Source organism: Pezoporus wallicus, unplaced genomic scaffold (genome assembly GCF_028554395.1).
Source record: "Pezoporus wallicus isolate ANWC-B61680 ecotype Strahan unplaced genomic scaffold, APGP_CSIRO_Pwel_v1 contig_3181, whole genome shotgun sequence".
NCBI classification, from domain to species: domain Eukaryota; kingdom Metazoa; phylum Chordata; class Aves; order Psittaciformes; family Psittacidae; genus Pezoporus; species Pezoporus wallicus.
The window spans coordinates 4883376-4898268 of NW_026641700.1; the positions used below are offsets into that span (position 1 = coordinate 4883376).

The 14893-nt window shown below is 36.7% G+C and overlaps 1 protein-coding gene across 3 annotated transcripts in view; it reads right to left on the bottom strand.

Moving 5' to 3' along the window:
* Positions 1–14893, bottom strand: part of KCNH8 (potassium voltage-gated channel subfamily H member 8) — a 202311-nt gene that overhangs the window by 33595 nt on the left and 153823 nt on the right. For all 3 annotated transcript variants that reach the window (XM_057424885.1, XM_057424886.1, XM_057424884.1), the window contains 4 exons: positions 11872–12069; positions 7869–8068; positions 6092–6341; positions 1361–1575 (listed from right to left, as the gene is read on the bottom strand). In XM_057424885.1, coding sequence (XP_057280868.1) covers positions 1361–1575; positions 6092–6341; positions 7869–8068; positions 11872–12069 — 863 coding nt within the window. The remainder of the gene's footprint in view (positions 1–1360; positions 1576–6091; positions 6342–7868; positions 8069–11871; positions 12070–14893) is intronic.

Consider the following 14893-nt stretch of genomic DNA (forward strand, 5'->3'; position numbering starts at 1 on the left):
CTGCATTGCCTTAAATCCCTTCCTTTGCAGTTTGAGGCTGGTAGAGGTTTGCTCTCAGCAGAGAGCTTGTACATCACCCAGCCAACTTTAGCAGAGAAGATTTGTTCCTGATTTTGTAAAAGCTGAGTATGTATTCACCTGAGATGGTGATCCCTAGATTTGTCATCATACAGAAAAATCATGAATCAATACATTGTGAGGGGTTCATCAAGAGAGGAGAGGAGAATGCAATCAGCTCCATATCTTTACATGGAGTTATACTCCTTTCCAGATTAACTATTCCTCCCCAAGGAAAACGTGCTGGTTACATAAACGAATAGTAAAGCTCTCAATACAGATGTGTAGTCTCTCAGCTGCTGTATTCAGTAGCAGGAAGTTTAGGGACGTTTCAAGAAGCAAACGAGATGCCCTGATTACTTTCTCCTCTACAGGTTTATAGCCATATGGTTAGGTCAGAAAAAGAGAGCTGTTATAAAAACTTTTCATTATTAAAACTTGATATATTTGCTACATAATATAACAGAACCATAGAATGGGTTTGGTTGGAAGGGACTTTAAAGATCTGTAAGTTCCCTCTAAGTTCCAGTCCCCTTGCCATGGGCAGGGACAGCTGCCACTAGACCAGGTTGCCAAAAGCCCTATCCAGCCTGGCCTGGAACACTTCCAGGGACGAGGCAGCCACAGCTTCTTTAGGCATCCTGTGCCAGAGTCCCACTACTCTCACAGTAAAGAAATACTACAGTGAGAGTATTTTGGTAAGTCTAAACTGAAGTATTTCTGACCCAAGTTAAGTTCAGCTAAGCTGAACTGCTTCTTTCAGCAGTGCTTTATCTGGAATTTCTTGTTGTTTTTTTCACATTAAATTGCTCATTTAAATGAAAAATCACATTTTAGTTACAGTGTGATGACAAAAAACTGGTTCTCATTTTGAATGTGTGTGAAGACATTCTTAACTGTGAAGTGATAATAAGTGATCTGTGAAATGAATGTTCATTAGGCTGGCACTTGAGTTTCTAGAAAAGGTATAGTTAAATACCTTTACTTGGACACATGTTTTACATAACTATGAATTATTTTTAAAATAAGGAAAAAAGACAAAATATTAAAAAAAATTATCTCACAGATGATGTTTTCTATGGAAAAATGAGAAACACAGGACATGTTCACTGTTTATGATCTGTTCAACTGATAAACAATTCATGTAGGTAATGTCTGAATTATCAAACAAATGAAATGAGGGGTCCTTTCAGTATAAGCTGCATATTATTCTTTTACTGTGGCAAAAATTATGAGAACTGGGTTAAGTATGAGAAGCCTCTTAAAAGTAACAATAACTGCAGACACCTTTAAAGGTACTTACATCGCTTTCATGGCCTTCTCTTAGATTGTATGTGAGATCATGCTGTATGTCTTCAACAAACTTGTGAGCATACTCCGGGTAAAGGTCAAGCACTTCAAAGAGGCCTTTGAGGATAATGCATTGGAGGTCACAGTACGTTAGAGCTTTAACATCTGCATTTGTTTTAATAACTTGATCCCTAATGGATAGGTTTGCTCCAATTAAATCTCCTTTACCTAAAAGAAAATACAAACAAAAAGACTCTTCAAAACATGAATTTTTTACTTCTTTTTTGAATCATAAATCTGTTTAACAGATTTCCTAAATCTTAAGTCACATTGTTACCACTACATTGTTTAATTAATAAAATTCTAATGAATCTTTGACTAAAAGCTGTCTTTTATGTTTTGCAGGTGCAATCTTATATGCAATTAATTGGAGGTATGAAGACTAATTTCCAGCCAGGTAAGCACCTGGGTTTAAGGGAGCAATCAAGTAAATACATATAAAATTAAGATTTACACTAGTAATTAATAGCAGGTGGGATTTGTTTTTCAAAAAAGTGAACATTATGTTTCTAGCATTATTTTTTTTATTGTAGAACAGACAGGTGTTAAGACAGCATTTTAACAATGACACAATTAAACACAGATCATCTACTGAAATGACCCTTTTGCTTAGAACTTGGATTGCAAAATATTTGCAATCTATGATAACTATGGCTGCATAGCTACTATGGCTGCATAGCTACACTTCTTGATGTATCTTTGCTGTATAGGCTATTAATAGCTGTGTAGCTCCATGGCTCTTCTGTCAAGAAAAACAAATGCATTCTTAAGCCATTTTATTTTAATTCATGGACAAGACTGCTTAGAATACTGGATGTATTAAAACTCACAACTGACCACATACTGAAGAGCACAAAATATTTGTAATGAAAAGCTTCCAGAAACATCTGATCTGAGGTATGAAGTCCAAAGAATAGTCATTGAACCAGAGGTTTTCCTCAAAAGTTAACACACATGGTCTTTGTTAAAGACCTGAACAGTGTGATGGCTTGCATTCTTGGCAAGTTTATGGACAATATCAAACTGGGGGAAGTGGTTGATATGCTGAAGGACAAAGCTGCTATTCAGAGGGACCTCAATGAATGACAAGAGATCTGACAGAACCTCATGAAGTTCAACAAAAACAAATGCCAAGTCCTCACGTGGGACAGAAAACCTCCCTTGCAGCAGTATGGGCTGGGGACTGACCAGCTGGAAAGCAGCTTTCTGAAAAAGGACATGTGGGTTGCTGTGGACAAGTTGAACACGAGTCAACAATGTGCCCTGGCAGCGGAGAAGTCCAAGAACCTCCTGTGCAGCATTAACAAGAGTGCAGCAAGGAAGTCCCAAGAAGTGACCCTTTCTTTCTATAAGTCACTTGTCATACAGCATATGGAGTACTGTGTCCAGTTTGGGGCTTCCCAGTAAAAGAATAGACATACTCAAGTGAATCCAGAAGAGGCCACCAAGATGATCAGGGACTTGAAAATATAGTGTATAATTAAAAAAATGGGTACTGTTCCACCTTAAGAAGAGAAGGCAAAGGAAAGATGTTATGTTGCCTTCAATAGCCTAACAGAAAAGCATAGAGAAAACAGGGTTAAAATCCTCCTTAGGGTGTATAGTGAACTAGATGTACTGAGAACAAGCTGTAACAAAAGAAACTGTGATTAGAAATCAGGAAATGAAAGTCACCATGAGGCTGGTCAAAGAGTGGGACAGGCTGCCAGAGAGGCTGTGGAATTGCTGTCCTTGGAGATGCTCAAGGCTTGCCTGGACATGGCCCTCAAGTAGCTGAGCTAGATGGGTCCTGCTTTAAGCAGGTTTAGGTTGGATGGCTTCCAGAGGTCCCTTCCAATCTGACATTATTCTGTGATTAATAAATAATGAGTGAAGACCGTAAAGTCTAAAAAATCTACCAGCATGGTTCCAGCTGTATACTACATGGGAAATGGTGAACTTGGAGGGTAAGTTTAATTAAGCAGCCAAACTGAAGTTGCTTAAATAAGATAATTTTATACTTTAAAATACTACTTGCAATTTTTTGTATCTACATGGAGCTTGAACAACTTTGTCAAAAGAGCTTATCAAAAACCCAGCATAGGGAAGGATTTTCTATTGTGCTTGGAATATACATATATTAATGCTGCTTTGGGGTCTCTTAAAAATTGTTATTGATATAAATAAGAACTTGTAATTGTTTAGGTCAACCTGGGAAATATAAATCTGATAGATGACAATAACATTTGTCACTGCTCATCATGTGATGTAGTGCTTGCATAATTAAATATAGCATAAAGCTAAACAGTAATCCACTTCTATGTTTTATAGAAGTATGAACAATTCTTTAAATTTATTTGATACTGTTAAGCAGAGGCAATGTAAATCTACTGCGGGCTATGTAAATATGGACAAGGGAAAAATATTTCAAATTTACCAAAACAGATCTTTAAACCTCTTAATTTGAAACTTTTTAGGTATACAACAATGTTAGTATCAATAAAGCATACATATTTCAGAAAAAAAAGTTAGAGTTGTATTTGACTGCAATTACAATTAGATTATTGTCGTGTTTAATGAAATAATGTCAGCCTGAAAGACCAATACATTTGATAATGCTAATGTATGTTTCTTTTAAAATGAAAATCATGTAGCAAAGGCTGCAGGTAGAATGCTCAAGTTTCATGTAGAATTACTGCAGCCAGGAAATGATTGTATCTTGAATATTGACATTCATTGCATAAACAGAATCATGTATGTTATTCTTTCTTTTTCATTGGAAAAGATATTTATAAATATTTCTGCAGACACATCTGTATGTTAATGTACCTGGGACATGAAAGTCAAAGTTTTTATTCTCCTTGTATCTTTTCAATAACTTATGGCTAAAATTTTTTTACAGCTCTAAGGTGTATGCTCAAAAAGTACATAACTATTGTAGTAAAACATATTTTCCTATAAAAGATATCTTAACAGCCATTGTTGAAGTAATAGTCTCAAGAGGAACTAAACAGCTGTACTTTATCAGAGCATTTCACTGTATTGTTGCCATATTGCTTGTTACTGAAAATGGTTCAGTAAAGAAAAACTAATCCACTAGAATTAGAATCATGACAGAATTATAAAATAGTAGTCTGGGAACTGTAAGTAACCTGTATTATCAGGCAAAAACCCTGCTCTCTCGGTTTTGCATCATGTCAGTAACACAGTTTCTCACAGGGACCTACATGTTTGATACATTCACCTTCTGCTGATGTTAATTAAGTTTAAAAGATGAAGCTCCCATTTGCTGTAATAAAACATTATTTCATTGTATTATGTTTGTGTGTTTGCATTACAATTTCATTAACTTCTCTCAGCGATACACTAATCTCTTTCTTATTGTTTCCATTGGCACCATTACACAATGATGCTTTCATTAACATTTTCAGAAGTGCTTGGAAATGGAATCATTAATGAAATCATAGTTCCAGTGGGGGCAGCTTTTGTCCTTTTTCTATATTTAGGCTTCTGTTTTTTGTAAGCCATATTTTATAGCTTTTATGTAGGTGACTCAGTGAAATCAAGGCATTCTAAAACTTCCTAATTATAAATGGGTGATGGAGTGAGGTGGACTGTCAATCTAATAGAATTAAAGATTTTTGAAACAAAAAAGGACATGTATCATATTTATATTCTAAAAAAAAAGAGCAGTCAAATGCGCATTAGTAAAAAAAAGGAAATTGAATTACAGAAGACCAGAAGCTTGCATTATCAACAATCTAGTGCAATCCCACAAAACAGGAAGGAAAGCAAAAAAGGAAATGTTCTTTTTAACTCTGCTTTATAAGAATATTAAAGTTATCAGAAATAATATGTTTAAATCTAAAAAGGTGTTAAAATAATAATAAAATAATTCTTTACAGTAAAATTTTTTATTTTCTTTTATGAAACCATTTTATAAACATTAACTTAGACAATTCTGATCATCCTTTAGCTGAAGACAAAGGGAATCTCTTTAGTAGGTATTAAATTTAGGCCAATCACTGAAATTTACAGGTGGAGATGCTTAAACCTTGATAAGACAAAGCAGGCATCTAGCAAACAACTAAATGAAATTTATTAGGACAGACCTTCTGGCCTTTTGCTGTTCTAATATACTCAGATAACTGTTGACAGCATCACTTAGCTTGAGGAAGGAGCTTTTTGGGGACCAGAGCCAACAGCGCTTGTTTTTCAGCATCTGACTGTCCTGCGGGTGGTGTGGGTATGAATGCATCAAAGAATGACAGTAAACTCACATCGTTCCCTTTCTTTTGGGAGCATTAGTGGGATCACTGCCTGGCCGCTAGTTTTCATGAAAGATTTAGGAACTAAAAACCAATGTCCTTTGAGGTGCCAGTACTGTCATCAAATTTACTTGAAAGCAGCAATTTGCATCAAAAACTAGCATATACCTGCTTACATGAAAAGGAGAGAGAATAAGAAAATCTGTGTGGGAGTAAACTATTGTACAGTTAGCACTCTAGCAATTGAAAGCTCCTTATGGCAAAAAATAAGTTTAAACTAAAAAATTTAGGGATGTCCATAGAGTATGAATAGCATATTAAAATCAAACAGATTGTTTCTCCTCAGACTATTAGGACACATTAATTGTTAGTAGTGAAGGTCCTCCTACACTGGAGGGCCGTTCTTTCTCTCTTTTAAGCTGTGATTATGAACATACCGAGAATCGCCAGCACCGTGCTGTCCTTCAGGACTTCCATGGAACCTGAGCACACAAAATAGATCGCTTGCAAGGCATCACCCTGCCGGAGGAGGTATTCCCCAGGAGCACAGAAAGAGGTTTTGATATGCAGAGACAGAGACCTGAGGCAACCGCGGCTAGCACACTCAAAAAGGGAGAGCTGCAGTATCTCCTTGTTCAAGTGCATGGTGATGTCTGAACGCAGCTCATCTGGGAAGTCTTTTAAGAGCTGTTCAAAAAAGAGAAAAATGAGTGAAAAAGAGAAAAAGTGTAAAATAATTTTTCTCCTTTTGCAGAAGCAATCTGATTTAGTAGTGCTACACATATCACATTGATACAAAGATTTCCCTTGATTTTTCTTATTCCCTTGATAAGACATGTATGCTATGTCTTAATAAATCATGATGACAATAAACACTGATAAATTCCAGGAAAAATATGAATAAAAGTATGTCTTTATAGTGAATCAAGAAAAAAAAAATCAACAGTTTATGTGGGAATTCCCCCAAATGCATAATTTAATCTTGTCCCAGCTTTTTTCAGCTGCTAGAATACATGAGCCTATTCAGGTATATATTGCTGTATGCAGTAGCATATACTGAAAGAGAATAAAAATTAACTTCATTTTGATTTTAAAAGGTTTGCATAAAATTCATCAACAGGCTATATTGCTTCTTATATGCTAAAACCATTGATAGATGAATAATTTGAAAAAATCTTTAAGTTTTCTTTTTATGTGTTTTTTGTTTGCTTTGCTTGTTTGTTTTAACAATGCAGTTTGTGGATGGGAGGCAAATCATGAAATACTGATGGTCTCTCCAAAGGCTGCCATTGTAGTACAGCAGTCGCTCACTTTCAGTGTGACTAAAGGTACAGAAGGTACACAAGCTGAAGGTGATCCTTAACAAAAACCACCAAGTCTAAGTGTTTTTTGTCTCTTTGGAAATCTTATTAGGCTCCTTCTATTGCTAGGATGCTGCTGGGTGTCTCATTCTTTGTGCTGCACACACCACAGAAAATTTATCATGAGAATGTTCTCAAAGCCGAATCTTTCTGCTTATTTTGACATTATCTTTAGAGGCCACTGAGTTTTATAATGACATGTATAACATGAACTTTGAAGGGAATGGTTCATTCAAATAACACTCCAGCAGGGAGGAGCCAATATATCCTCTGGAGTATAGGAATACATAACCTGGATAAGACATTTAATGCAAACAAGCAGAGGCATAACCAGAAATCTATCTTTTGATTTCTCTTTCATGTTACATCCTGCAATATTTAAAAACATAGAGAAATGAATAACATCAAAAGTCAGGCCAAACTATTTTTTTACAGTATTGCAAAGAATTAAAAAAAAAGAAAGTGAGAGGAAAGAGCAGTAAAGAAGCAATAAAGAAATCCCTCCTTTAAAAAACATCTAAAAATCCCCAGTAGATTTTTTATTCGGTGAAAGGCAAAATTACTCACAGGGGTGTTTCTATTGGCATCATCCAAAAGGCTTCTGATGAATGCCTTTTCAGCATTTAAGAACTGCAGATGACTTTGAATTTTCAGTTTATGATATGATGTCCTAAACCAGATTTTTCAATAGCATACCCTCTTCCTGGGATGACCCAGCTTTATATTTATATATATTCTTTTTTATATATAACATCACACAAAACACAGCATCATAAATAGAAGAGTACAGCACCATCCTCCTCTAAGTCCGTAGTCAAAATAATGAAAAACACAACCTTCCTTATTTGGTTACCTCATTTGAATCAATTCCATTATTGACAGACCACGTGGTTTGGAAATATTCAAGCATCCTTTGCTTTAGCTGCTGTGGCAAGTGATGGACCCGTATAAAGTCCTTCAGGTCCTTGGTTCTTGTGTGATAAAGGGACCATCTGGAGTACATCCTCTGAATAATGGCAGTCACATTGCCAAACACCAAGGCATGCATCAGAGCTAGAGGAGGACAGAAATTATGTGTAATGTAGTGACTTGCAGATCTTTAAAACATAACACAGAAAATAAACAGGATTTTCACAGAAAATTGATTTCCTGATAGAGAGATTTAATAAAGCTTTTGAATATAAGACTCCATGAATAATATACAGTATTATTCATATGATTTTGCATTTCCATTTTTTGTGTCATTAGCAGTCACTGTCATGGGACAGGATGATATCTAGTCAGGGTACCAAGCAAAAGAATGCCCAAGCCAAATTAAGTTCATAGTCTAAATAAAAAGGAGATCAGATGAACACATGTAGTCAGGCATGTTCAGGAAATAACGAGAAGCTATTAATCAATACGAAAACTAGACTCAAATGGTCAGTTGGTAACGACATAGAATGTAACAGGTTTCTAAGAACTCATATAAATAAAAACGACAAGTTGTGGTCAATGGCTCAATGTCCAGCTGGAGACCATTAACGAGTGGCGTCCCTCACGGATACGTGTTGGGACCGGTTTCATTCAACATCTTCATTGCTGACATGGACAGTGGGATTGAGTGCGCCCTCAGCAAGCTTGCCAATGACACCAAGCTGCAGGGTTCAGTTGATACCCTGGAGGGAAGGAATGCCATCCAGAGGGACCTTGACACACTTGTGAGGTGGGCTGATGCCAACCTCATGAAGTTTAACCATGCCAAGTGCAAGGTCCTACACCTGGGTCGGAGCAGTCCCAGGCACAGCTAAAGGTTGGGCAGAGAAGAGATTCAGAGCAGCCCTGCAGAGAAGGACTTGGGGGTATTGGTTGATGAGAAAATGAACATGTGCAGGCAGTGTGTGCTTGCAGCCCAGAAAGCCAACCATATCCTGGGCTGCATCAAAAGGGGCGTGACCAGCAGGTCGAAGGAGGTGATCCTGCCCCTCTACTCTGCTCTTGTGAGACCTCACCTGGCGTATCGTGTGCAGTTCTGATGTCCTCAACATAAAAAGGACATGGAACTGTTGGAACAAGTCCAGAGAAGGGCCACGAGGATGATCAGGGGACTGGAGCACCTCCTGTATGAAGACAGGCTGAGGAAGCTGGGGTTGTTCAACATGGAGAAGAGAAGGCTGCGTGGAGACCTCATAGCAGCCTTCCAGTATCTGAAGGGGGCCTATAAGGATGCTGGAGAGGGACTCTTCATTAGGGACTGTAGTGACAGGACAAGGGGTAATGGGTTAAAACTTAAACAGGGGAAGTTTAAATTGGATGTAAGGAGGAAATTCTTTCCTGTTAGGGTGGTGAGGCACTGGAATGGGTTGCCCAGGGAGGTTGTGAATGCTCCATCCCTGGCAGTGTTCAAGACCAGGTTGGACGAGGCCTTGGGTGATATGACTTAGCGTAAGGTGTCCCTGCCCATGGCAGGGGGGTTGGAACTTGATGATCTTAAGGTCCTTTCCAACCCTAACTATTCTATGATTCTATGATTACTAATTGTGACCATGTGTAGTGGAATGAGGTTACAAACATTTAGAGCTGTATCATATCCTGTGGAATGTTAAAAAACAAAAAAAAAAAACCAAAACATTGTAGACCAGAAATTTTTTTTTTTTTAAAAAATCAATCTGTTTTCTTATGTTGCTTGAGAATGTCAAACATGGTGTGAAATTGCTTATCAAAAAGTTCTGACATTCTGCGTTTGTCTGCAATTATGGACTGGCCTGGGAATAAAAACAGCAGAAGCAAAACTGAAGAAATGCTTACAGATACAAGCCATCTGGGTTTGTCTGTGCAGAAATGTGCTTGCTGACTATGAGTGGAAAAAATCACAGCTAGATTGCCTGTCATGTGGTATTGATCTGAGGTATCTAATATAAACATTTACAAATTGTTTATTGAAAAAACTATTAGGAGCTTGATTATTACTCTCAAGGGACATCTATCTTTATAGTGCTTAAAAGAAAGCAGACAGACTCCTCAGAGTGGCAACAGAATTGGTTTATAAACAAGACATGATGTTGACCTTGTATGGCGATTTAAAGTCCAGTGTGAGTGAGAGACTAAAGGGAATAGCAGGAGGAAAGGATATATTTTGGTGGTTGAAAATTCTTTTAGATGGTACAAACAGGCAGAAAATTCTTTAGTTTGGGGATAGAACATCTTGTTCACTGGACTTTCACAGGTATAAAATCACTCTTCTACCTGCTTGCCTATGAGTAACTTTGCCCTTCAGTTTTCACCTCCCTCTGCGCACACTAGTCAACTAGTTCTTCACAGTTTTTTCAGTTCACAAGCATATCAGTTCTGCCACTCAATAACATAAGTGAAAAAGAAATTGCTATAACTGGACTAAATAAAAGTATAGGCTACTTTTATATTCTGCTCTATTAATTTTGTGAAAGCTCTGCCATATCAAAGTGAATTAAATATTCATGATTGCCTTATGCAGGATATCTCTTTATTCCATGAATAAATGGAATATTTATTGAAATGAAAACTCCTTCCTTCATTCCAACAGATTTTATGTAGTGAAAGCCCCAAATCACAAAGACCACATTGTATTTTAAAACTATAATTTTATGCTACCAGCAAGAGCAATTAATAAGCTGCTTATGTTTTTGTGACATTGTCAAAATCAAAATGTTATAATTCTTGTATGTTCCATTATATTGTTGCATGATCCATTATATTATATTTTCAGGACTGGGAAAAATGACAGCAATTCATTGAGCACTTTCTATATCACTTGATGCCACAAATACATAGTTTATGGGTCATTTATTGTGTTCCAGCTTGCAAGTGTCAAGTTGCTAATTTATTTTTTGACCAGGAAAATTTATGTTGCAAAGCTGACAACCAATGCCTTACTGACTACTGTTGCAGAAATACATACTAGTGTTTCCAGAGCAATTAGGCAAGCAGACAAAAATATGGGGGGGGGGGGCAGTAGGAAATTGTGGTTTGATTTTACCCTTCATGCCCACTATGTCATCTTTGGATAGTATGATGTACACTCTATGAAATAGCACTGATGATTTTTTGTTGGAATAAAGGTAAAGAGAGAGGTGCAAGTACGTTCTTCAGTGGTCTTGGTTTACACCAAGCTCTGCAGGTGCTACCGGCTCACGTGCACAGGTGCCTCAGCAGAAAGGAGACCATAAATGAGCACTTGGCTTCCCCCAGCAGTGTGACTAGGTAATTAATATAAATACCACTGAGCTCCAAATAGGACAAAAACATTGCATTTAGATTCTAATCAGAACAGTGATGTGGTAAAATGTACTTCATGATAATTACAGAGATTTTTGTTTATGGTAGAGTCACATATAGTTCACCAAAAAGTTCTCCTGGCTCTCTTGCCTTCTCTCTGGGCTAGTGCTACACATGAGTATATGCACCAGCTCGCAGCCAGATTCACTGGTGAGCTGCCCACCTCCCTTTGTCGTCATTCCTAGGGCTGCTATGGGGACAGAACTGGAGCTGAATGTACACCAATTTCCTGGCTGACTGGAAGATTGCCAGCCACATAACCTGACAATAATGTGAGTTTGCATTTTACTGAGTGACAACTGTCTATTCTCACCTTAAGTGATCAAGTGGTTAGAAATAGGTCTGCTTAGGAGAGTTTGTCTTGTGTAAAATCAGCTAAGTTATTTCTTTCCTCATTTTAAATTAAACTTTCTGGGGTTTTTAGGTTTTTTTTGTTTTTTTTTTTTTGTTTTTGGGGTTGGTTTTTTTTGTTGGGTTTTTTTAGAAAGTTAACAGCATCGAAACATTAATTTTACTTATCAATACCTCCCCAAAACATTTTAACATGATGTATTTCTACTTACCCCCAATAAGCATTGTGCAAATGGAGAAGATCTTTTCAGCGTCAGTATTGGCTGAAACATTTCCAAACCCAACACTGGTGAGGCTGCTGAGAGTGAAATATAGGGCAGCTATATAGGCACTTCTGATTGATGGGCCTCCTAGTGTATTATTCTCATAGTAAGGAGACTCAATACGTTTTCCTAGCTCATGAAGCCAACCTGAAAAACAAAGCATAAAAAGAAATATTAAGGAATAATGACACCATGAAAACCACAAGTTCTGTAAAACAAAGTAATTCTAAAAAAAACCCCTTATTTAAAGACAGTGAATTCTTCACACAATGTCAAGACTAAAAAGACTATTGAACTGTAGGAATTTATGCAGCATGCTAAGTATTGTGTCTCTGGAGTATTTATTTTTATGCATGATTATTTATAAGAACTTTATTTCTGTATGGAAATCAAGAGTTTTTGAATTGCATATTACAGGTGTAATTAGATAATTCACAAGATCCATTATGGCACTGAAAGATAAAAATCATCACCTAATAACATTGCAGCAAGAATGCAATATTGATTTGGTTATTTCCATTAATTAATGCTTGGAAAGCTTTTTCAGATTCCAAGACTAATTTCTTTTAATAACAATTACATATTTAAAGCTTTTTGTGTGTCTCTTTTTCAGTAGAAAAGATTCAAACAACTAAATATAACTTACAAACCAGAATTAATTTTCAAAACATGCATCAGTAAGTTTTTCTAAATTGTTCATTTAGTCTTATCTTTAATTTTGCTAGATGTCTCTATGTGTACTACAGAAAGTAGAATTAGCTACTCCCTCATATATATTAGAAAAACAAAACCAAATCAACAATAAAACCCAAAGCAATAAACCAGGGAAAAGTATGCAACGCCTGTTTTGCAAAAGGGAAATAAATAACTTGAATGAATCGCATAAACACAATGCTTCACAAAAGTAAAGATAGGGAGAAAAAAACAAAGACAAAAATCATTCCTGTGCTCAGTTTTGCCTCTTAGATGGTTTGCCTGGGAGATTGAGAAGCTTTCCTGGCTATCCAGGAAGAACTGAGAAAACAGAATATTCCTGGCTGAGTTTTATTTCAGACTATAGGTTGAAGGTCCCCCTGTTGTAAGCTGAGACCTGATAGACTGATGTAAGCTGAGACCTGAAAGACTGAATCGTCTCCTGATGCTTATTCTCTCTCCACTTTAGCCAGCATCCATTTCTTCAGTTTGGATGAATCCAAATATGAAATGGGGGAAAGCCCCCTGTACAGAATACCTGCAAAAGTTGGGGGCAGATTTAAAGTATCTCTCCCAACACTTCTAGTTATGTTTGGGAAAAAAATCTGTAAGAATTTACCACTTAGAGCAGACTTGTTGAGCCACGGCTGCTACCATCCTCCATACTCGCATGCTCTCCTCCAGAGAAAGCTAAGCCAGAAGGGCTAGGCAATAACAGTGTAAGGTCTAGAACTGGGCCTGCTGCCCCACTCTGTGCAGGACAGTGAATTTATTTCAAGGCATAAGTGAAAGTGCTTTGAATTGTCATAAGATGACAGTACTGAGCGGGCTTGTTTACCTTACCTTACCAACCAAGAAAACTTATTAAAATCTCCTTGACTTTACTTTCATAGAAAGCATTAATCACATGAGACTATTTTATTATTATGGTTAAACTGAAATAAATGAAAGAAAAGCAAAAATAAAATTAAAAAACCCACCAAACCCAAAGCCTAACTGAATCAATACCAGTCCTCTTTCTGTGCACTACTGTTTTCCTGAGATTACATTACAGTTCCTCAATGATAATATGGCCTTTTGTACAGCAGATTTCATTCCTATGTTCAGGTTAGGGAACGTAATCCTACACATTAAAGAACAAAGATAAAAACCTACAAAAATCCCTGTCAGAGAGCAGATAGAGTTAAAAAAATCTATCTAAACCTAACATAGAGGAATACAATCATAAAGTTTCAATGTTGGTTTTGAAAGTGTTCTTGTTTATAAAGAAAATCAAAATCAAAATCACAAATAAAATGAAATTTCACAAAACTGGAACAAATGAAATAAGTTATTTTTAATAACTGTAACTGATGTGTGACTACTGAAATAACACCTAAGAGAAAATCTCCTTCTTGCAAGTGTTCTAAAAGCTACTAATTCCTGGCCTCTGTATTCCCATGTTTCTGCCTTTTGTTATCTGAATGAAGTTCATATTTGTTGTTCCTGATGGTCATATTTCATCAGATTGCAAGTTTCTCCACCTCAGTTTCAGCTATCAAGCAAATAAGCAAAGCAGCAATAGTTTAGTTATTGTTAGTTCATACGAAACATTACAAGCCTCAATTTCAGACTTACACATTTCCAGTGCTACCCAGAAACAGTGGATGACTCCATTCTTTAATTGATAGATTGGTAAACTGGTTTCTCCTTTACTGCACATTTTCAAGATTATCAAGCAAGACACCCAACCCTACTGAAACATAACTGATAAAGGATGCATTGTGGCTAGTACAGGTAAGGTACAAAAAAATATATGCTTACACTGTATCAAACAGCAGAAGTCCCTATATTATCTATAATATTTCTTATAATTCTAGCACCGAAGTACCAAATAGAATATTAACATTTTATATTTGCTGACAAGCACACCTGACCAGGGTCAGTATTTGAAACAAGCGCTCTCAGCCCAGTTCTGTGGCATAACTGAGGGTCAAAGAAATTATTTTAGTCAGTAAGGTGAATGGCTTACCACTGACCTACAACAGTAGCAATCAGCAATTATTAGCAATTGTTAAAAAATGCAAAAACAAACTCCCACTATGTAAGGAAAAGCTATTAGGTAACTTTCTTTAGAAATGGACAATGAGATTTGGAGCAGAAAATGTGCATTTGAAAGGGAAGACCCAAAAAATACATTCCTCTGATTTGCAGATTACAGCTTCTTATTTCTACTTTGGCTGTTAGAAATGATCCTAATCAGGATGTTTTGAAGAAATTATAGGGGTTGAAGTTTCAG